The sequence below is a fragment of the Cherax quadricarinatus genome, chromosome 16 (genome assembly GCF_038502225.1).
Source record: "Cherax quadricarinatus isolate ZL_2023a chromosome 16, ASM3850222v1, whole genome shotgun sequence".
Taxonomy (NCBI): domain Eukaryota; kingdom Metazoa; phylum Arthropoda; class Malacostraca; order Decapoda; family Parastacidae; genus Cherax; species Cherax quadricarinatus.
Window position 1 is genome coordinate 29,497,094 of NC_091307.1, and position 23,350 is coordinate 29,520,443.

General features: G+C 44.5%; 1 protein-coding gene across 16 annotated transcripts in view; it reads right to left on the minus strand.

The window, feature by feature from the left end:
* LOC128688974 (prominin-1) overlaps nucleotides 1–23,350 on the minus strand; it is a 1,112,830-nt gene that overhangs the window by 419,861 nt on the left and 669,619 nt on the right. For all 16 annotated transcript variants that reach the window (XM_070085551.1, XM_070085543.1, XM_070085554.1 and 13 more), the window contains one exon: nucleotides 3,102–3,222. In XM_070085551.1, coding sequence (XP_069941652.1) covers nucleotides 3,102–3,222 — 121 coding nt within the window. The remainder of the gene's footprint in view (nucleotides 1–3,101; nucleotides 3,223–23,350) is intronic.

The window sequence follows — 23,350 nt, forward strand, 5'->3', positions numbered from 1 at the left end:
TAACCCAGCTGATCCAGCATTTATATATGTAATGTAGCAAGGGCGCAAAAAAGAGGTAAGTGGACCAAATCTTTTCAACATCGTCACCTCATACGGAAGAGGTATTACCAACAGGCCCATAATTATCTGTAAGCGGAACTTGATAAGATCCTTTAGCAGGTTCGTGATCAGCCAGGTCGAGATGCATACGTTCGGCTGCATGCGTCTAACTAGCACCAAGAACCTGGCCCATTAGGCCAACAACCAAGAGGACTAATCCGAGACACGTAACTCTGACAGGTGTTTTCATCCGTCTGCTATGAGGATAAGAAACAGTAAAGGCGCCAGGACCGTGCCTTGGGGTACTGAGCTTTTTACCTAACTGATGCTGGATTTTGCTATGTTTACTACTACTCTGTGTTATGTTTGTCAGAACATTGAAAAACCTGTCCAGCTCTGCCATGACGTTCGATACAGTCACACAGCACGGCTAGCAATTATTCTCTCTCTACCCAGCCAACAACGCCACGTGACTGGGTTTAGCCTCGGCTCTTTCTCTCATTGCTCTTATCCCTTCCTCTCCCCTACTTCTCTTCCACTATCCAAATCTCCCTTTCACCCACACGGGTCTTACCTGGGAGTATAATAATAATAATAATAATAATAATAATAATAATAATAATAATAATAATAATAATAATACCACCAACCACTACTACTACTACTACCACCACCACTACTACTACTTGCCTACTTTCCCTAGGAGGGGAACAAGATTGACTTGGAGAGGAAGAGAACTGTCATTATAGTTGCAGGGAGAGGGAAAGAGAAGGGTGTGTCAGCGTGTGATGGAGGAAGGTGGCTGTATCTTATCAGAGCCGCCTTCAATGCTTAAAGCCCATCCTCTTAAACTTAACATTTCACTGTTGCTAAGACAGTCTGATGGGGGGCGACTTCACGAGCCTTAAACAATGATTATCTGACTCGTTCTGTGATGATGGTATTGTATTTTACGAGTGCATTTGATTGGTCCAAAAAAAAATTCGCGTTTTAATTTTTTTATATAACATTATATTTAATGACGTTGTAGTTTGCTGCAATTGGTAGATTACAAACTGACGAAAACTTAACCTAACCAAAATAACGTAAATCGAGGAATTTGCTGAAAACAGCGTAAGAAATCTAGTTAGACTTTGCGAGGACAAGTTGGCCGTAAACAGAGCCATCAAACACCTAACAATTATTCTAAACGAGAAGGCACAAGTTTTATTGTCAATGTTTGCATTATTTTTGTCTGAAAGTTCTCAGTATCCAGCGCCTTTGCGGGGTTTACCTGGTCGTTTTCTCCAATAGGCCATTGGACATTATTATATCAAAGACTTGTAACATGTTCCTTTTGTTCTACGAAATGGTGCTCATGGTTTATATACGTTACCCCTTTTGAGTTCGTCACTCTTTCCATAACTGAGCAGTTGGAATGTGTCCCCATCAAAAATGCATTATTTTCCATTACCCACTGATAGGCTTTACTAACTTCCTGCATTTTTTCTGCCTTATACAACTGAAACTTTCATGTTCATTTTAGTTTAGGCTGAAAAGGAAAAAAACGAAGCTGTAGTGTTTTTGTTTGCTGAGGATGAAAAACGGTCAAGACAACAAAAATCGTGCCCTGGGGTACTAAACTTTTATTATTATCATTTTGCCAAGACTAGATTTTGCTTTATTTACTACCATTTTATATTCTGGTTCTAAGAAATCGAATATTCATTTTCCTACTCTTCCTGTTATACCTACTGGCCTTGTTTCATGGGCCATCACTCCATTAAACTAAGTCTGCCCGAAATGCCTAGCCATGCTAGGCGTTCTAGTGGTACACTCTGTAATCATTATTTAACTACATGTAAACCACACAACAACCAAATTCTGTAAATTCAACATTGTAATCTTTATAGAGAATAAACTTTGAATGATCACATTTGTCAAGCGCCTTAAGTCCATGTTTACCACATCTGCCTTAAAGTTTCTTCCAAAGTCTCCATAATTCTATTACAATGATCTAGTAGTTGTGACAAGTATAATCTTTTTTAAATCTATGTTGTCATGGGTTGTGCAGCTCGTGCTCCTCCATAAAGATTTTTAATTTTTCTCACTACCTTTTCAAAATTATATGAAGTGTGATGTTTGTGCTACTTATCTGTATTTTTATTACTGACTCCTATGTGCAGGTGTACGATGACGACAAATTTCAGCTACTCCGCTACGGAAACAATATAAAACGAACTCAAACCACTCAATCGAGTGGCAGATATAAATATAAGTTGCTTGTTTTCTCTCTCTGTGATAAACGGTTTAAAAAAACCGACAAGTTGAAGATTGAAGTATATAAGCCACGTCTACGGCCCTATGCTGTACTTTGTACAAGATTGATGGACTGAACACACCGACTGATTACCTCAAACTCCTCTCCTTACAACCTTCTGATTTGTATTGGACTGAATAAGCCACTGTGTGGCGAAACGTTTCCTCAATAAAGATTCCCATATGCTGCACAAGTGTCTCAATCTTCAACTTGTTTTCTCTAAACTGGAACAGTTGTATACTAACATCCTCTTTCCAGGATGGTTAAAGTGCTGATCCTGAGTATATAATGAAGCTTCACTGCTTGTATAAATTGAGACAAGGACGTAAATTATTGGGAATGCCTATGTCCCTCAAACTGTTCACCCTGGAATGCAAACATGCATCATAATTTACACCTAGAAAAATCTTAAGTGATTAATTCCAAATCTTCAAATTAAAATCTCATCTTTATATGAGCAAACAGTGCAAAATGCAAAATAGGATTGCCATTAGTGCATTAAAAGACAACTCATCCAGTGAAAACATAAGGGAAATTACCAACATACCCCTAGCTGTCTTTAAGAGGAAACATGGGACATTTCTCAAATCGGTTCTTGATCAACTGGGCTATGACGTCTAAGTCGTAATAAGAAAGCCTGGTTTGGGTTCGATTCGCGAGGGCAGTGATTCCCGGAACGTCTACAGATCAACTACAGATACAGTCACACAAAGCAGCCCATGACCCACACCTCCCGACACTAACACAGAATAAACTGACTTACGTTATCAGTGTTGTTGAGGAAGAGCTTGGTATCGTGTACAGCCAGCGACCAGTCTCGTGGGAGTCCCTGTACCCCATCCTCCATCCTGGCGTTGGTCACGAAGCAACACACTAAACCCAACCTGCATCAAGAAAAAAATACTTTTACAACACTCAATCTAAAAATTGCTTAGAAAATTCAGACTACAGGGCATTATACTACCCTAGGTCTGCAAACACGACTACAGGGCATTATACTATCCTAGGTCTGCAAACACGACTACAGGGCATTATACTACCCTAGGTCTGCAAACACGACCACAGGGCATTATACTACCCTAGGTCTGCAAACACGACTACAGGGCATTATACTACCCTAGGTCTGCAAACACGACCACAGGGCATTATACTACCCTAGGTCTGCAAACACGACTACAGGGCATTATACTACCCTAGGTCTGCAAACACGACCACAGGGCATTATACTACCCTAGGTCTGCAAACACGACCACAGGGCATTATACTACCCTAGGTCTGCAAACACGACCACAGGGCATTATACTACCCTAGGTCTGCAAACACGACTACAGGGCATTATACTACCCTAGGTCTGCAAACACGACCACAGGGCATTATACTACCCTAGGTCTGCAAACACGACCACAGGGCATTATACTACCCTAGGTCTGCAAACACGACTACAGGGCATTATACTACCCTAGGTCTGCAAACACGACTACAGGGCATTATACTACCCTAGGTCTGCAAACACGACCACGGCATTATACTACCCTAGGTCTGCAAACACGACCACAGGGCATTATACTACCCTAGGTCTGCAAACACGACTACAGGGCATTATACTACCCTAGGTCTGCAAACACGACTACAGGGCATTATACTACCCTAGGTCTGCAAACACGACCACAGGGCATTATACTACCCTAGGTCTGCAAACACGACTACAGGGCATTATACTACCCTAGGTCTGCAAACACGACTACAGGGCATTATACTACCCTAGGTCTGCAAACACGACTACAGGGCATTATACTACCCTAGGTCTGCAAACACGACTACAGGGCATTATACTACCCTAGGTCTGCAAACACGACCACAGGGCATTATACTACCCTAGGTCTGCAAACACGACCACAGGGCATTATACTACCCTAGGTCTGCAAACACGACTACAGGGCATTATACTACCCTAGGTCTGCAAACACGAGCACAGGGCATTATACTACCCTAGGTCTGCAAACACGACCACAGGGCATTATACTACCCTAGGTCTGCAAACACGACTACAGGGCATTATACTACCCTAGGTCTGCAAACACGACTACAGGGCATTATACTACCCTAGGTCTGCAAACACGACCACAGGGCATTATACTACCCTAGGTCTGCAAACACGACCACAGGGCATTATACTACCCTAGGTCTGCAAACACGACCACAGGGCATTATACTACCCTAGGTCTGCAAACACGACTACAGGGCATTATACTACCCTAGGTCTGCAAACACGACCACAAGGCATTATACTACCCTAGGTCTGCAAACACGACCACAGGGCATTATACTACCCTAGGTCTGCAAACACGACCACAGGGCATTATACTACCCTAGGTCTGCAAACACGACCACAGGGCATTATACTACCCAAGGTCTGCAAACATAAGGGAAAAAATAAAAAATCAATAATAAAAGATTTTAGTTCTAGATCTAGAAGGTACTTTTACTTTTGAAGGATTTCGAGAGTTTCCGTACTGCCTCAGCCTGGCCCTGGGACATGCTAGTCTGGTTCTTGCCTGCGCCCCGCTGGTCCATCAAAGCCTGGTTGTTCTGGCACTCGGCGATGATACATGTCCAATGTCATCTTGAAAACTTGTACACTTGTTCCGGAAATGTTTCTATCTTATTGTAGTGTGTTGAACAGACTGGGGTCATGTATATTCATACAATGTTCTCTTATTGTGCCCACGGCACCAGCTGCTCACTGGGTATATTTTACAAATTCTACTATATTTCTTACTCTAGAATGGTATTATAGCAATGTGCAGATTAGGAACTAGGTCCTCAAGCACCCTCCATGGTCCAGCTCTGATATCTATCCTGCCTTGAAAGTAGCTGTCAACAGTGAACAATTCTGTAAGCAAGAGAGCGTTAGTCATTTCCCTTATTTTCGAAGCTCTCATTATGCACCCCAAAATTTTCCTACCTTTCGTAATATTTGCCTTATTGTGTTCTTCCAATGACAGATTAGTTGACATTACACCTAAATATTTCATAAGTTTCTTTCGTTCTATTTGATCTTGCATTTTGTAAATAGTGTGTCTAGAGTTCTTCATTCTTACTATATCAAAGTAAACTCGTCACTACTGAACGTCATGTTCTTCACGGCATGTTCTCCGCTGCCCGGTCATGGACCGGGCAGCGGGGGCGTTGATCCCCGGAATAACCTCCAGGTAACTCTACTGCCTCCACAAAGGAGGTATGTCCTCACTCTGTAAGGACTCTAGGATTTCACCTATACCTGACCTCTTCCTCGACAGAATACGGAGTGCTCTTGGTAGTGGTATTTTTCAGTTCCTTTTAAATAAGAAATTCTATGAATCCAGTCCACATGCTGTATGAAGAGGCATGTTTTTTAATTCTTCAGTACCTGATCAGCCGGGCTGTGGTTCGTACTATGGATTGCATGCGCCCAGCAGTAACAGCCTACCTGATCAGGCCTTTATCTACCAAGAAGCCTGGTCGAGGACCGGGCAGCGGGGACGTTGACCCCTGGAACGACCTCAGGTAGTTTTGTCAGTTATGTTATTTGCATGGGTTTTAGGGTTAACGAAAAAGCCATTTCTGCCTCTCCACCTTCTGTCATTTAATGTGATCAACAGTGACTATGTTGGCATTTCAAAATTTTGTTCGTCTTCAACATCACTGTGTACCTGGAGGGCATTCCGAGGGTTAACGCCCCCTCGGCCCGGTCCATGACCAGACCTCGCGGTAGATTAGGGCCTGATCAACCAGGCTGTTACTGCTGGCCGCACGAAGACCGATGTACGAACCACAGCCCGGCTGGTCAGGTACTGACTTTAGGCGTCTGTTCAGCTCCCTCTTGAAGACAGCCAGGCGTCTGTAGGAAAGCACTGGTTTGGTAATATAGTTATGGGTGAGTGGAACAAACTCCCGAGTACTGTCATAGAAACTAAGACGTTGTGTAGTTTTAAAAATAGGTTGGATAAATACACGAGTGGGTGCGGGTGGGAGTGAGTTTGACCTGACTAGCTTGTGCTACTAGATCAGATGCCGTGTTCCTTCCTTAAGTGAATGTGACCTGACCTGACTAGGTTAAGGCATTGGATTAAGCCGGTAGGAGAACTGAACTTGCCTCGCATGGGCTAGTAGGCCTGCTGCAGTGTTCCTTCTCTCTTAAGTTCTTATGAATGCTGGAACAGTCTTGGGCCCCTGACACTTGTCGAGTTGAACTTCCTGTGATTAATGGTCCACTTATACACTTAGTTCACATGTGAAGAAATATTTTTGTCCACTACTGTTTTTGATATACAAGAAGAATGCAAACGATATATACAGTTATGAAATGCACTGAGAATGGTATTGTAAGTGTTGCAGTTGCATCCGTCGGTCATGAGCTTCCCCAACTGAGCAATACTTTTTTTTTTTTTGCGTACAGAACAACGCCTTCAAGAGACTTCAGACACAAAAATCCAAAAGAGGTGAGAACTCTTACCGCCACTCCACAGACCCTCGACGCCCCGTCCAGTGAGTGACCGGACGCTTCTAGACTTACCGAACTTCCCGATACACCACAGCGCGCGCGCGCACACACACGCACACACACACGCACACACACACACACACACACACACACACACACACACACACACACACACACACAAGTTGGTATGATAGGGCCATGAGAAGCAGAAATCAGTAATGGCGGATATGTCAAGAGGCTGGGCCTGGAGGTATGACCCGACCCCAGATAACATAACTAGGCTAGTGTATGCATCTACAACACACAGTATCAATCACTAGGCCACGTAAACATTATACACAAAATAAAATAATTAACACTGCTACAGATGTAGAGGCACACACCTGCTGCAGGTGTGGAGGCAAATACCTGCTACAGGTGTGGAGGAGCACCTCACTAATAATATAATAAGACGGAAGAGAGAACGTGACGCTGAGGTAAACATCTTAATTAAATCACTTCTTACATGACTTCCAGCCTAGATGAAAGTGTGTTGCAGGGTGCAGTGTTGCAGGGTGCAGTGTTGCAGGGTGCAGTGTTGCAGGGTGCAGTGTTGCAGGGTGCAGTGTTGCAGGGTGCAGTGTTGCAGGGTGTAGTGTTGCAGGGTGCAGTGTTGCAGGGTGCAGTGTTGCAGTGTGTAGTGTTGCAGGGTGCAGTGTTGCAGGGTGCAGTGTTGCAGGGTGTAGTGTTGCAGGGTGTAGTGTTGCAGGGTGCAGTGTTGCAGGGTGCAGTGTTGCAGGGTGTAGTGTTGCACGGTGCAGTGTTGCACGGTGCATTGTTGCAGGGTGCAGTGTTGCAGGGTGCAGTGTTGCAGGGTGCAGTGTTGCAGGGTGCAGTGTTGCAGGGTGCAGTGTTGCAGGGTTGCAGGGTGCAGTGTTGCAGGGTGCAGTGTTGCAGGGTGCAGTGTTGCAGGGTGCAGTGTTGCAGGGTGCAGTGTTGCAGGGTGCAGTGTTGCAGGGTGCAGTGTTGCAGGGTGCAGTGTTGCAGGGTGCAGTGCTGCAGGGTGCAGTGCTGCAGGGTGCAGTGTTGCAGGGTGCAGTGTTGCAGGGTGCAGTGTTGCAGGGTGCAGTGCTGCAGGGTGCAGTGCTGCAGGGTGCAGTGCTGCAGGGTGCAATGTTGCAGGGTGCAGTGTTGCAGGGTGCAGTGCTGCAGGGTGCAGTGCTGCAGGGTGCAGTGTTGCAGGGTGCAGTGCTGCAGGGTGCAGTGTTGCAGGGTGCAGTGCTGCAGGGTGCAGTGCTGCAGGGTGCAATGTTGCAGGGTGCAGTGTTGCAGGGTGCAGTGCTGCAGGGTGCAGTGTTGCAGGGTGCAGTGCTGCAGGGTGCAATGTTGCAGGGTGCAGTGTTGCAGGGTGCAGTGGTGCAGGGTGCAGTGGTACTACAAGGTGCAGTGGTGCTACAAGGTGCAGTGCTGCAGGGTGCAGTGTTGCAGGGTGCAGTGGTGCAGGGTGCAGTGTTGCAGGGTGCAGTGTTGCAGGGTGCAGTGCTGCAGGGTGCAGTGTTGCAGGGTGCAGTGTTGCAGGGTGCAGTACTGCAGGGTGCAGTGTTGCAGGGTGCAGTGCTGCAGGGTGCAGTGCTGCAGGGTGCAGTGCTGCAGGGTGCAGTGCTGCAGGGTGCAGTGCTGCAGGGTGCAGTGTTGCAGGGTGCAGTGCTGCAGGGTGCAGTGTTGCAGGGTGCAGTGTTGCAGGGTGCAGTGCTGCAGGGTGCAGTGGTGCAGTGTTGCAGGGTGCAGTGTTGCAGGGTGCAGTGTTGCAGGGTGCAGTGATGCAGGGTGCAGTGATGCATGATGCAGTGCAGGGTGCAGTGCTGCAGGGTGCAGTGTTGCAGGATGCAGTGTTGCAGAGTCGTGTTGCAGGATGCAGTGGTGCAGGGTCCAGATGTTGCAGGGGTGTTACAAGGTGCAGTGTTGCAGGGTGCAGTGTTGCAGGATGCAGTGTTGCAGGGTGCAGAGGTGTTGCAAGGTGCAGTGGTGCAGGGTGCAGTAGCGGTGCACGGTGCAGAGGTGGTGCAGGGTGAAGTGGTGGTGCAGGGAGCAGAGGTGGCAGGGTGCAGTGTTGCAGGGTGCAGTATGCAGTGCTACAGGGTGCAGTGTTGCAGAGTGCAGTGTTGCAGGGTGGTGTTGCAGGATGCAATGGTGCAAGGTGCAGTATTGCAGGGTGCAGAGGTGTTGCAGGATGAAGAGTGGTGCAGAGTGCAGTGTTGCAGGGTGCAGAAATGTTGCAAGGTGCAGTGGTGGTGCAGGGTGCAGTGGCGGTGCACAGGTGGTGCAGGGTGCAGTGGCGGTGCAGGGTGAAGTGGTGGTGCAGGGAGCAGAGGTGGCAGGGTGCAGTGTTGCAGGATGCAGTGCTGCAGGGTGCAGTGTTGCAGGGTGCAGTGTTGCAGGATGGGGTTGCAGGATGCAGTGGTGCAGGGTGCAGATGTTGCATGGTGCAGGGGTGTTACAAGGTACAGTGTTGCAGGGAACAGAGGTGGCAGGGTGCAGCGGTGGTGCAGGGTGCAGTGGCGGTGCACGGTGCAGAGGTGGTGCAGGGAGCAGAGGTGGCAGGGTGTAGTGTTGCAAAGTACACTGCGCCGCTCCCGAGGTCGGGTCCATGACCAGACCTCAGAGTGATCAGGGCTTGATTAACCAGGCTGTTATTGCCGACTGCACGCAATCCAACGTACAAACCACAGCCTGGCTAGTATGTGGTTGCAGGGATCGAGTCACAGCTCCTGGCCCTGCTTTTTCGCTAGCCAATACTAGGTCCCTCTCTCCCCGCTCCAAGAGCATTATCATAACTCTACATAAAGTTATGCATGGATCTTGCCTCCACTACTTCACTCTCCAGATTATTCCACTTCCTGACAACTCGAAGGCTAAAGAAATACTTCCTAACATCCCTTTGACTCGTCTGAGTTTTCAACTTCCACTTGTGGCCCCTTGTTCGTGTGTCCCATCTCAAACATTCTAGCCCTGTACATCTTATCAATTCCTCTCGGTATTTTATACATCGTTATCATGTCCCCCTATCCCTTCTATCTTGTAGTGTCATCAGGCCGAGTTCCCTTAACCTCTCCTCATAAGATACACCCCTCAGTTCCGGGCCTAGTCTTGCCGCAAACTTTCGTACATTTTTCCAATTTCTCGAAGTGTTTCACTAAGTGAGAGTTCCAGACTGGTGCGGCATACTCCACAATGGGCTTGACGTACACGGTGTACGGTGTCGTTAATGACTTCTTACTAAGATGTCGAAATAGTATTCTCAGGTATGACAGGCGCCCATATGCTGAAGTAGCTATTTGACTGGTATGCGCCTCAGGGGACGTGCTCGGTATAATGCTTACCCCATGATCCTTAAGTGAAGTTTGCAACCTTTGATCCCCTACCCTGCGGTCTTCTTTGTCTTTCCCCAATCTTCATTACCTTTCACTTGCTGGGGTTAAACTCCAAGAGCCATTTGTCGGACCAGGCTTGCAGCCTATCCAGAACCCCTTGTAATCTTACCTGATCCTCGTCCACTTGTATTCTCCCCAATAGTTTAACAACATCAACGAACAGGGACACCTATAAATCTATTCCTTCCATTATATCATTCGCACATACAAGAAACAGCACTGGACCTAGGAATGACCCTTATGGAACCCCACTCGACACATGGGCCCACTGACACTTCATCACGTACTAACACTCTGTTTCCTTCCTGTCAGGTATTCCCTGATTCACTTCAGTTCTTTCCCCACTATTCCTGCCTGCTCCTCTAATATTTGAACCAATCTTGTGTGGTACTGTCAAAAGCCTTCTTACAGTCCAAAAAGACGCAATCTACCCGTCCCTCTCTCCTGTCTCACTTCTGTTACCTTATCGTAGAATTTAAGTAGACTCGTGACACAAGATTTCCAATTCCCGAAGCCGTGCTGTTTGTCATGTATAAGCCCAATCCTTCCTATGTGCTCCGCCACTCTTCTGATAATCTTCTCCATGACTTCACATACTATACATGTCATTGAAACTGGTCTGTAGTTTAATGCTGTCTGCCTGTCTCCTTTCTTAAAAACTTGCAAGTACATTTGTTGTCTTCCACACCTCAGGCAGTTGCCCTCTTTCGATATTTATTGGAGATTACTGCTAGCAGCACACACAGCTTCTCTGCTCCCTCTCTCAGGACCTATGGAGAGAGATTATCTGGGTCCACTGCCTTTGAGGTATCTAGTTCACCTAGCAGTTTCACCTTCTTGATTATGTGCGTTGTGTCCAGCACTTGCTGGTGCACCCTGCTGCCTCAGCTTGCAGGAAGCATTTCTGTCTCTACCGTGAATATTTCTCTAAATTTTGTGTCAAGTTCTTCACATACTTCCTGGTCACTCTTTGTGAGCTCCCATCCTTCTCTCCTCATCCTGATTTACTGGTCCTTGACTGTTGTTGTCCTCCCAATGTGACTATAACAACTTTGGCTCAGAGTTGGCTTTAGATGCTATGTCATTCTCGTATTGCCTCTGAGCCTCTTCCCTTATCCCTGCACGTTCATTTCTGGTTCTACTCAACTTGTTTTCTTGAGTCCTTTGCCTTCTATACTTCTTCCATGATGTAGCACACTTGGCTTTGGCCTCTTTACACCTCCAGGTAAACCATGGGCTCACTCTGGTCTTACCATTTTTTCTGTTATGCTTTGGTATGAACTTCTCCTCTGGTCACTTGTTCCATCATTTCATTTACTGTCATGACCTCTAATTCTCTTTCCCACTTCACCTCATGCAGGAATCCTTTCATACCTGTGTAGTTCCCTTTTTTAAAGTTTGACTTCTGAAGTCCTTCTCATGCTACTTCATTCTCCACTGTTATTGTGACAAAGTATTCATAACTCAGGACATCATCATCACTAGCACCAGGAGGCCTTTCATGCGTGATATCTCCTATGTCTGAACTGTTCAAGGTGAATATGAGGTCTGGCCTTGCTGGAACATTCTCGTTCTCTCTCTCATTCTCTCTCTCTTTCTGGTTGTATGCTTTACATGTTGGTGCATGAAGTTTTCCAATACCATCTCCAGCATCTTAGCCCTCCACGTTTCTGGCCCCCCATGTAACTCTAGATTTTCGAAGTCAATCTCCGTGTCATCTAAATTCTCCAGGAGTAATTTTGCCCTACCCATGTGGGCCCTTCTGGCCATTTTGGCTAGTTTATCTACCATTGCTCTATCACACTCATCATATTCTTGTCTTGGTCTCTTGCTGTTCAGTGGTGTCCTATATATCACTGCTATCACCTTTGGGCCCCCAGTCTGAAGTGTTTCTACCATGAAGTCATCTTTCCCTCTGTTCATTCCTCCCATTTCCTCAAAACTCCACTGGTTTTTGATAAGCAGTGCAACTCCTCCTCCCTCTCTGCTCCCTCTTTCTTTCATCAGGATCTAATATTCATTTGGAAATATGGTATCTGTTATCACTGTGAGCTTTGTCTCTGAGTGCTATGATGTCCGGGAATGCCTCCATGATTTGTTCTTGCCACTCCTCACTCTTATCCGTAATTATATCTGCACTGGTGTACCATACCTTCAGCTTCCTTTCCAGTACTTTATTTTGGGAGGTGGGAGGGGTTGGTGCAGACTGGGGGTGTGGAAGGCAGGGCAGGATTTATGGAAGGCTGCTGTGATGGTATTAGTGCCTAGGGGGCTGTGGAATGTGGTTTATTTCTGGTTGCTGTGTTTGGTTGGTATGGGGAAATAGGGGTTGAGGGGTTCTCTGAGCATTTGTGCTTCTTCTCCCTAACGATGAGCTTTCCTGTCTCTCTCCTTCCACTGGTGTTTTCTTACTCTCACTCTCAGTTGTTCCTGTTCTTTTCGTGTACTATTTTGATAGAAGTACAATCACTGATATTCTCGGGAGTCCTTTAACAGTGGTTTCTGTTGCACCATCCTGTTCTGTACCACTTCTGTCTTCAATGTCAATGTGACTGGTTAATTTTTTCCCTCGAATACCCCCCCCCCCAAGTCTGTGAAAATTTGTTACTTAAGCCATGTCCTCTCCTATTATTGAGATGATGCTCTGAATCTATTTCCTGCCTATGCTTTCTTTCATTATTGGTTGTCCCTTCAGCCTAATGAAGCCCATGAATAAGTATTGACCCTCCCTCTCTTCTTCCCATTCCTTTTCCTTCCATATCTCTGGATCCAATTTAAGCATCTCCTTTGTTGTTCCCCCTTACCTCCCAGACACCCTGGTGGCCTGATATTATTTCTGGAAGGGGGCTTCTTAGCTCCATCCCCTCCTTCAGTCCCCTCACTGTCTGATGTTCCTACTTCAATCACCTTGTTCTTTTCGGTCCTCTTCTTTATATCCCACTTCAGCACTTTCAATTCTTCCTCCACTCCGCACTTCCAGTTCTTCTTCAGCAGTTTCAGCTCATAACTCGCACTTCTTGCTCTCTGCAGATATCTTCTCTATTATATGGCAAAGTTTGTTCAGCTTTTTATCCCCTTTCTTGATACATTTTGCTCTTGAGCATTTCTTCCCATTCTTCCTTTACACACCAGCCATCCTCTGTTCTCTTGCCTCTCTCCTCAATTTTAAGATCCATTTTTTTATTGTATCCTGTTAGGATCCTCTAGCTTCTGCAGACTGTAAACTGTGTGTAGAAGTGTGAATGTGAGTGTGTGGGGGAGAGGGCACTTGGTCCCAGCCACACACCTGGTCTGGGACCGGGCCTCCCGGTGGATGACCCGATCAACCAGCCTGTTGAAGTTAGCTGTACGACGTCCAAGGTAAGCCCCACAGGCTGATCAAAGACTGATCAGCCTGTCACACACAGTGTCCCTGCTCCTTCTCTAAGGCCCCACAGAGAGATGTTGTCTGGTCCCGTTGCCTTTGAGATACTGTGGAGCCTCTGGTCACAAACAATTCCGAACACGAACAAATCAGTTCATGACCAAAAAATTCGCCAAATTTTTGCATCTGGTCACGAACACATGATTGAGTGCCGAACAAACACAGCCACGCTAATATTCACATTCGGCACTACTTTTTTTTACATGCGCCAGTTTTTGCCCACTTCCTGTTGAGTACACCTCACCTTGTAGTTGGTCAGACATGCTTTCATTCACTGTGAACTCCTTGTGTTTTATTTCATATGTTTTTTAATTCATTTTACAATTAACCATGGCCTCTAAGCAAATGAAGAGTGGTAATGTGGGTAAAAAGAAGGGTTTAAAGAAAATTGAAAAGAAGTGAAAAAGGAAATTACTGAAAAGTATGAGTGTGGTGTGGGTATTACAGATCTTGCTGCGGAGTTCAAGAAGCCAAAGTCTACAATCTCGACTATTCTGAAGCAGAGAGCGGCTATTAAAGCAATTAATGTTGCTAAGGGAGTTACATTATTAACCAAGTAGAGACCAAGTGCTAGAAGAGGTGGAGAAACTGTTGCTAGTGTCGATGAATGAGAAGCAACTTGCAGGTGACAGCGTAAGCAAGGCGATCATATGCAAGAAAGCCAGGAAGATACACAGTGATTTGTGGCACAATTACCTTTCTATGAGTGCAGAAAGTGATGAATTTAAAGCCAGTAGAGGATGGTTTGAAAAGTTCCGTAAGAGAAGTCGCATGCATAGTGTGGTACAGCATGGAGAGGCTGCTAGTTCTGATGCTGCTGCTGTGAAAGCATTCACGAAAGATTTCACCGAATTCGTGAAGGATGAAGGATACGTCCCGCAACAAGTGTTTTGGAAAATGCCGAGGAGGACCTACATAACCTTTCTGCTGTGCACAAACCGAAGTGGCGATCTAAAATCTAAAAATTAAACCGCTGGTAGTCTACCAGTTCGAGAATCCTCATGTACTCAAGCAGCATACTGTGAACAAGGCCAGACTGCCCATGATGTGGAGGGCGAATACGAAGGGTTGGGTCCTAAGGAGCTTGTTTTTAGAATGGCCGCACGAGTCTCCTTGCTCCCGCTGCTAGGAAATATCTTGCTGACAATCTTCACTGGTCAAGTGCGGTCATATCTGCCTAAGCTCTTGGGAGTTAGCATGGGCTGTTACCCATACCATGGCTTGTTGTAGTACTTTAGAATCCCAGGTTCATGTGTTGAAGGAGATTCTACTTCTTCAGGAGGAAAATGGAAACCTCAAGCTTCGCATAGATGAGTTTGGGAGCGAGTGTGAGAAGGATTTAGCTGGTAAGGAAGGAATGGTCACCAGCAGTGATAGTGGCAGCCGCTCTAAGTGGCAAGTGGTTCACAGTTCAGGAAGAAGGACGATGAGGAGAGTTAATAGAGAAGATGTGAAGGTAGGAAAGCGATTCTCTGTTCTCCAAGACGAGTGTACTTCAGTGGTTAGTGAGGTTGAAGGTACCTATGATTCCCCTGCTAATCAAGGTAAGAATATTTTAATAGTAGGCGATTCTCAGGTAAGATATATGGACCGTGCATTTTGTAACAGAGACAGAAAGGTCAGACAGAGTGTCTCTCTTCCTGGAGCTGGTGTTGGTGACAGTCAGCAGGTTGGATAATATTATGGCAGGTAATGGGAACAAGCCCATTATCTGTCTTAGTGCTGGGGTAATGACATTGGGAAGGGCAGGAGAGAGGAGCTGCTGGATAAGTACAGGTCAGCCATAGAAGTAGTTAGGTCTAAGGGAGGGATCCCAATCATATGCAGCATCTTGCCTAGAAAGAGAGTGGGCAATGAATGGATGTCTAGGGCAATTGGTATAAATTGCTGGCTAGACAGGTACTGCAAGGAAATTGCAATCCCATTCATTGATAAAAGGGACCTTTTCTTTGGCAAACGTGATATGTATGCAAGGGATGGGGTTCATCTCTCTGGGGATGGAGTGGTTGCATTAGCCAATTCAATTAAGAGGGTAATTGATGACTTGTCTAGGAATTTAAACTGATAGATTATAGAGGTATGGGTGTTTGTGGGGAAACAATCAGGCTGCAGCATTAGGGTTAAAAACAGCAATTACCGGGATACCTCAGGGATATGTTTAAAAGACAATATTCAAAATAAAGTTGCTAGTAATGGCAAATCAATTGATCAACAAACAAAGATAGATAGTAGAGGGCAACGAGTGACTAGCTCCCTTAAGGTTTACTATACAAATAGTAGGAATCTAAGAAATAAGATAGATGAGCTAAGATTAATTGCAAGTGTAGGTAATAGATATTATTGGTATAACAGAGACCTGGTTCAACCTGAAAGATAGAGAAATGCCTTCTGAATGCAACACACAGGGTTATAAACTATTCCACACTGATAGGGTCAAAAGAAGGGTGGTGGTGTGGCGATGTATGTCAAAGAAAATTTAAATTGTTGTCTTAGACATGATATAAGATTAGAAACATCGAACACAGAATCGGTTTGGCTACAGTTTCTCGAGGGACGTGACAAATTAATTTTGGGTGTGATTTATAGGCCCCCAAACCTTGGTAGGGAGTGCAGTAAGCTGTTATGGGACGAAATTCATAAGGCATCTAGATATGAAAATGTTGTGATAATGGGAGATTTTAACTTTAGACAAATTGATTGGAACAATATGACAGGAAATCTTGAGTCTAGTGACTTTCTTGATACGGTTCAGGATTGCTTTTTAGAACAGGTTGTGACAGAACCAACTAGAGGAAACAATCTGCATGACTTGGTCTTGCCAACAAAGATTCACTAATTAATAATCTTGAGGTTAATGATGAGCTTGGGGAAAGTGATCACAAATCACCTAGATTCAATATATCATGGAATTACCCAGATAACTGCAATCAAATCTCTGTCCCAGATTTTCGCTTGGCCGACTTCATGGGACTGAAAAATTACTTGGGTGGGCTAAATTGGGATGTCCTGACTATGGGTCAGGTAGATGATCTTGGTTGCCAATATGACGTTTTTCAGAGCATAGTTCTAGCTGCCCAGACAACTTTTGTTCCGAGAAGGGAAATTAGATCTAACAAAAATAATCCCAAATGGATGAACAATAGATTAAAACATCTCACTGGTCCAAAAAAGAGGCATATATAGGCGTATCAAAAGAGGGGATGGGCAGTTAAGAAATCAATATATTCAATTAAAGAGAGAAATAAAGAAAGGAATAAGAAAAGCAAAAAGGGATTATGAGGCTAAGGTCGCAAGGGACTCAAAGACTAACCCAAAAGGGTTCTTTCAGGTATACAGAAGTAAGATTAGGGACAAGATTGGCCCACTTAAGAGTAACTCTGGTCAGATCACTGAGAGTGATAAGGATGTGTGTGAAATTCTAAATACCTACTTCCTCTCAGTTTTCACCCAGGAAAATACTAGCGATATTCCTGAAATAATAGATTACGTAGAACAGGATGATGATAAACTATGTACGATTGCGGTAACTAGTGACATGGTCCTCAGACAAACAGAGAAACTAAAACCAAACAAATCCCCAGGTCCTGATGAACTGTTTGCAAGGGTGTTAAAGGAATGTAAAGAGGAACTTAGCATACCTTTGGCTAATCTTTTTAACATATCACTACAAAGTGGCATAGTGCCTGATAAGTGTAAAATGGCAAATGTAATACCTATTTACAAGGCAGGTGACAGGTCCTTGGCTTCGAACTATAGACCAATAAGCCTTACCTCCATAGTGGGAAAATTTATGGAATCAATAATTGCCGAAGCAATTCGTAGCCATCTTGACAGACACAGATTGATTAACGATTCTCAACAAGGTTTTACAAAGGGGCGTTCCTGTCTTATGAATTTACTAACTTTTTTCACTAACGTGTTTGAGGAGGTAGATCATGGTAATGAATATGATATTGTGTATATGGACTTCAGTAAGGCTTTCGATAGAGATCCACACCAGAGGCTATTGGGGAAACTTAGGGCACACAGAATAGGAGAAATTTTTTCCTGGGTAGAGGCATGGCTGACAAATAGACAGCCGAGAGTTTGCATAAATGGGGAGAAATCAGAATGGGGGTACGTCACAAGCGGTGTTCCTCAGGGGTCAGTGTTGGGCCCATTGTTGTTCACAATTTACATAAACGACATAGATGAGGGAATAAATAGCGACATAAGCAAATTTGCTGATGACACCAAAATAGGCCGTCCAATTCATTCTAATGAGGACATTAGAGCACTCCAGGATGATTTGAATAGACTGATGCAATGGTCGGAGAAGTGGCAGATGCAGTTTAATATTGACAAATGCAAAGTTCTAAATGTTGGACAGCTAAATAACCATGCCTCATATAAACTAAATAATGTAGATCTTAATACTACCGATTGCAAAAAGGATTTAGGAGTCCTGGTTAGCAGTAACCTAAAACCAAGACAACAGTGCATTAGTGTTCGCAATAAAGCTAACAGAATTCTTGGCTTCATATCTAGAAGTATAAATAACAGAAGTCCTCAGGTTGTTCTTCAACTCTATATATCCTTGGTTAGGCCTCATTTAGACTATGCTGCTCAGTTCTGGTTACCGTATTACAGAATGGACATAAATGCTCTGGAAAACATACAAAGGAGGATGACAAAGATGATCCCATGTATCAGAAATCTTCCCTATGAGGATAGACTGAGGGCCCTGAATCTGCACTCTCTTGAAAGGCGTAGAATTAGGGGGGATATGATCGAGGTGTATAAATGGAAAACAGGAATAAATAAAGGGGATGTAAATAGTGTGCTGAAAATTTCCAGCCAAGACAGGACTGGCAGCAATGGTTTCAAGTTGGAAAAAATTCAGATTCAGGAAGGATATAGGAAAGCACTGGTTTGGTAATAGAGTTGTGGATGAGTGGAACAAACTCCCGAGTACAGTTGAGGCTAAAACGTTGTGTAGTTTTAAAAATAGGTTAGATAAATACATGGGTGGGTGTGTGTGAGTTGGACCTGGCTAGTTTGTGCTGCTGGGTCTGGTACAGTGCTCCACCATTGAGTAGGGATGACTAGACTGGGTGGGTCATTGGGATAATCCGGGGGGTGGGTCATTGGTCTAATCCGGTGGACATGGACCTGCTCTGCATGGGTCAGTAGGCCTGTTGCAGTGTTCCTTCTTTCCTATGTTCTTCTGCCTGAAAGGTGCCTTCTTCTGATGGACAATGTACTGGCACACCCTCCAAGTTTGGTTGCCGATATGAACATTGAGTACGACTTCATTAAGGTCAAGCTCTCCACCCCCCCCCCCCGACACGACTCTCCTCCTGCAGCCCATGGACCAGCAAGCGATCTCCAACTTCAAGAAGCTGTACACTAAAGGGCTCTTTACCAGGTGTTTTAATGTGACCCAGGAGACGTCTTTGACACTGAAGGAGCTCTGGAAGAACCATTAACATTTTGCATTGCATCAGCCTCATTAACAAAGCCTGGGAAGGCGTCACGTACCAGACCTTGAATTCAGCGTGGAAGAAACTTGGGCCTGAATGCGGCCCTGTACGAAATCTCAAAGGATTTGAGACCTCTGTTGTGGAAGAGATCATGTCCATGGGCAAGAGTATGGGTCTTGTAGTTGACAGTGACGACATCGAGGAACTGGTCGAGGATCGAGGATCACGAGGAGGAACTGACAATGGATGAACTCGCTGAACTCCAGAATGAGCAGCATAAGGTGCTCACTGAGGAGCAGTCATCGGAGGAAGAAGAATAATTGGAAGAGATTAAAAGTGATGTGATAAAAGCCATCATAGAAAAACGGAGAGTGCCAGGCTTTCTTTGAGAAGAACCACCCTGACAAAACTATTGCGAACAGTGTTGAACATGACGACTTGTAACGACGTCTCTCATTTCCATAACGTTTTGATGTAAAGGAAAAGACAAATCACATTAGATCGGTTTATGGTGAAGTTTGGTCTACCAGCTAAACGAGAGAAAACATCTGAAGGAGAACGTCCATCGTAGAGGCAGACTCTCCCTCAAAACAGTAACCTCCCCCATTTCCTTCATGCCAGAAGTAGACTCGTGCAAGGTTAGTTTTCTTGGTTGTTTAAGGTATGTTTTTTGTTCTGTTATTTGAAGTTTTTTTTTCTCTATTAAACTGTGCATTATTTTGTATAATTAAGGATTTTTCAAGCTCTGATTATTTTTTTTTTTTGCTTAAAACTTTTATAGCTGTTTACAGTGAACTGTTTGTAGGGGTCTAGAATGGGTTAGTGCAATGTTAGTTTTCTCTGTTGTTCAAGGTTTTCTCAGTGTTATTCAAGGTTTTTATATTTAGTTTCCTATTACACTGTGCATTCTATGGTAAAAGTATTTTTATGCTTAAAAATTAAAAAAAAATTACATACAGTTTGTAGGGGTCTGGAACGGATTAATCACATTTACATACAATCCAGTGGGAAAATTAGGTTTGGCCACGACCAAACTGGGTCATGACCAGAGTTTTGGAACGAATTATGGTTGTGACCAGAGGTTCCACTGTATCTAGTTCACGTAGCAGCGTCTTCACCACTTCCTCGGTTGTGTATTTCGTCCAGTACTTGTTGGTGTATCCCTTCTTGGTGTACCCTCCTATTCAGTGTTTTCGGAGTCCTTCCTGTCTCCAATGTAAATACTTCCTTAAATCTCGTGTTGAGCTCCTCATATACTTCTCAGTCGTTTCCTTCATCAGCCTGATTACCTGATCCTTGACTGTTTTCTTCCTGATGTGGCCATACAACAGTTTCGGGTCAGACTTGGCTTTCGATGCTATATCGTTTTTATATTCTGCTGGGCCTCCCTCCTTATGTGGATATTCGTTTCTGGCTCTTCGACTAATATATTTTCCATTCTTTAGCACACTTAGCTTTTGCCTCTCTACACCTTTGGGTGAACCAAGGGCTCGTTCTGGTCTACCCATTATTTCTGTTGTCTTTGGGAACAAACCTCTCCTCTGCTTCCTTGCACTTCGTTATTGATTTCCCCACCAATTCTCTTTCCCACTGAACCTCTTGCAGGAAATTCCTCATGCCTGTGTAGTCCCCCCCTTTTGTAGTTTGGCTTCTCCCATCCTGCTCCTGCATCCCTCTCCACTTGTAACTCAACTATGTATTCAAAACTCAGAACCACATGATCATTAGCTCTGAGAGGTAGTGATCATGTGGTTCTGAAGATGTGTGTGTGATATATGTGTATGTGTGTGTGTGTGTGTGTGTATATATATATATATATATATATATATATATATATATATATATATATATATATATATATACATATATACACACAGTGGTCCCCCGCTTTTCGTAGTTCCCCGCAATCGTAAAATTCGCCAATCATAGAGGTATTTTCGTATAAACAAGGACTCGCTTTTCATAGGGTGACTCGCGAGTCGTAGTTCGGGACACGTACCCACAGCGTGAGCCAGGGCGGCAGCCAGTCTGGCATTGTTTACCAGTGAGCGAAGGTCCCCTCACATGCTCCAGCTAAATATTTCATAATATTCCATTTATTCTAGTGCTTGCAAGTACTAAATAAGCTACCATGGCTCCAAAGAAAGCTCCTAGTGCCAAGCCTGTGGTAAAGAAGGTGAGAAATACGATTGAATTTAAGAAAACCATCATTGAACAATATGAAAGTGGTACAAGTGTGGCCGAACTGTCCAGGATGTATAAGAAACCCTACTCAACCTTATGTTCCATAGTGGTCAAGAAAAATGAAATAAAGGATGCTGTTGTTGCAAAGGGAGTAACTATGCTGACAAAAATGAGATCACCAGTACTGGAAGAGGTTGAGAAGTTATTATTGGTGTGGATAAATGAGAAACAATTAGCAGGAGATACTCTTATGACTTCGTTTATTTGTGAAAAGGCTAGGCAGCTGCATGAAGATTTGGTAAAGAAATTGCCTGCAAATAGTGGTGAAGTGAGTGAATTTAGGGTCAGCAAAGGCTGGTTTGAGAGATTTAAGAACCATACTGGCATACACAGTGTAGTAAGGCATGGTGAGGCTGCCAGTTCGGACCACAAGGCGGCTGAAAAATATGTGCATGAATTCCAGGAGTACATAGAGGCTGAAGGACTGAAACCTGAACAAGTGTTCAATTGTGACGAAACAGGCCTCTTTTGGAAGAAAATGCCCAAGAGGACCTTCATTACACAAGAGGAAAAGGCAATGCCAGGACACAAGCCTATGGCTGACGCTAATGTTCTGTGCTAATGCTAGTGGGGATTTCAAAGTGAAGCCATTACTAGTGTACCATTCTGAAAATCCCAGAGTGTTCAGGAAAAACAATGTTATGAAGAGTAAATTGTGTGTGTTTTGGAGATCTAATAGTAAGGCACGGGTCACGAGGGAAATTTTCGTCGAGTGGTTCAATGAAGTGTTTGGCCCTAGTGTGAAGGAGTATCTCCTGGAAAAGAAATTGGATCTCAAGTGCCTGCTAGTAATGGACAATGCACCTGCTCATCCTCCAAACTTGGATGACCTAATTTTCGAGGAGTTTGGGTTCATCACAGTAAAGTTCTTGCCCCCGAATACCACTCCTCTCCTCCAACCCATGGACCAGCAGGTTATTGCAAACTTTAAAAACTCTACACAAAAGCAATGTTTCACAGGTGCTTGACTGTGACCACAGACACTCACTTGACCCTAAGGGAATTTTGGAGAGAACACTTCAGCATCCTCCACTGCATAACCCTTATAGGAATGGCTTGGGAGGGAGTGACTACCAGGACTTTGAACTCTGCCTGGAGAAAATTGTGCCCAGATTGTGTCGACAAGAGGGATTTTGAAGAATTTGGGACTGACCCTAATGAGCCTATGTCTGTTGTAAAATCAATTGTGGCACTGGGGAGTTCCATGGGGTTGGATGTGAGTTTGGAGGATGTGGAAGAATTGGTGGAAGACCACAATGAAGAGCTCACCACTGAGGAGCTGCAAGAGCTTCAGCAGGAAGAGCAACACATCGCAGCTCAGAATCTTGCTGCAGAGGAGGAAGAGAGATGGAAGAAGGTGCCTTCTTCAGAAATTAAAGAGATTTTTACTATGTGGGGTAAGATGGAAAGCTTTATGGAGAAACATCACCCAAACAAGGTTGTTGCAAGCCAGGTTGGCAACATGTACAGTGACAAAGTCTTGGTCCATTTTAGGGAAGTGTTAAAGAGACGCCAGAAACAGAGCTCTCTCCACAGTTATTTTGTGAGACAGGACTCCAGTGACTCTCAAGGTGGTCCTAGTGGCATTAAGAAACAGAGAAGAGAAGCAACCCCAGAAAAGCAAATGGTACCTGAGGTGTTGATGGAAGGGGATTCCCCTTCCAAACTATAAACAATCCACTCTCTCTCCTCCTCCAGTCTCCCATACACTAAGAAGAATCTCCAATAAAGGTAAGTGTTATGCTGTTAATGTTTCATTCATCATTTCCCATTGTATTGTTTATGTACTACATGCATATTTCATGTTAATTTTTGTTTTGTTTTAATACTTCTGGGTGTCAGGAACGGATTAATTGTATTTACATTATTTCTTATGGGGAAAATTGATTCGTAAATCGTAAATTTCGTTTATAGTAACGGCTCCAGGAACGGATTAATTACAAACAACGAGGGACCACTGTATGTATGTAAGTATATATATATACGTAT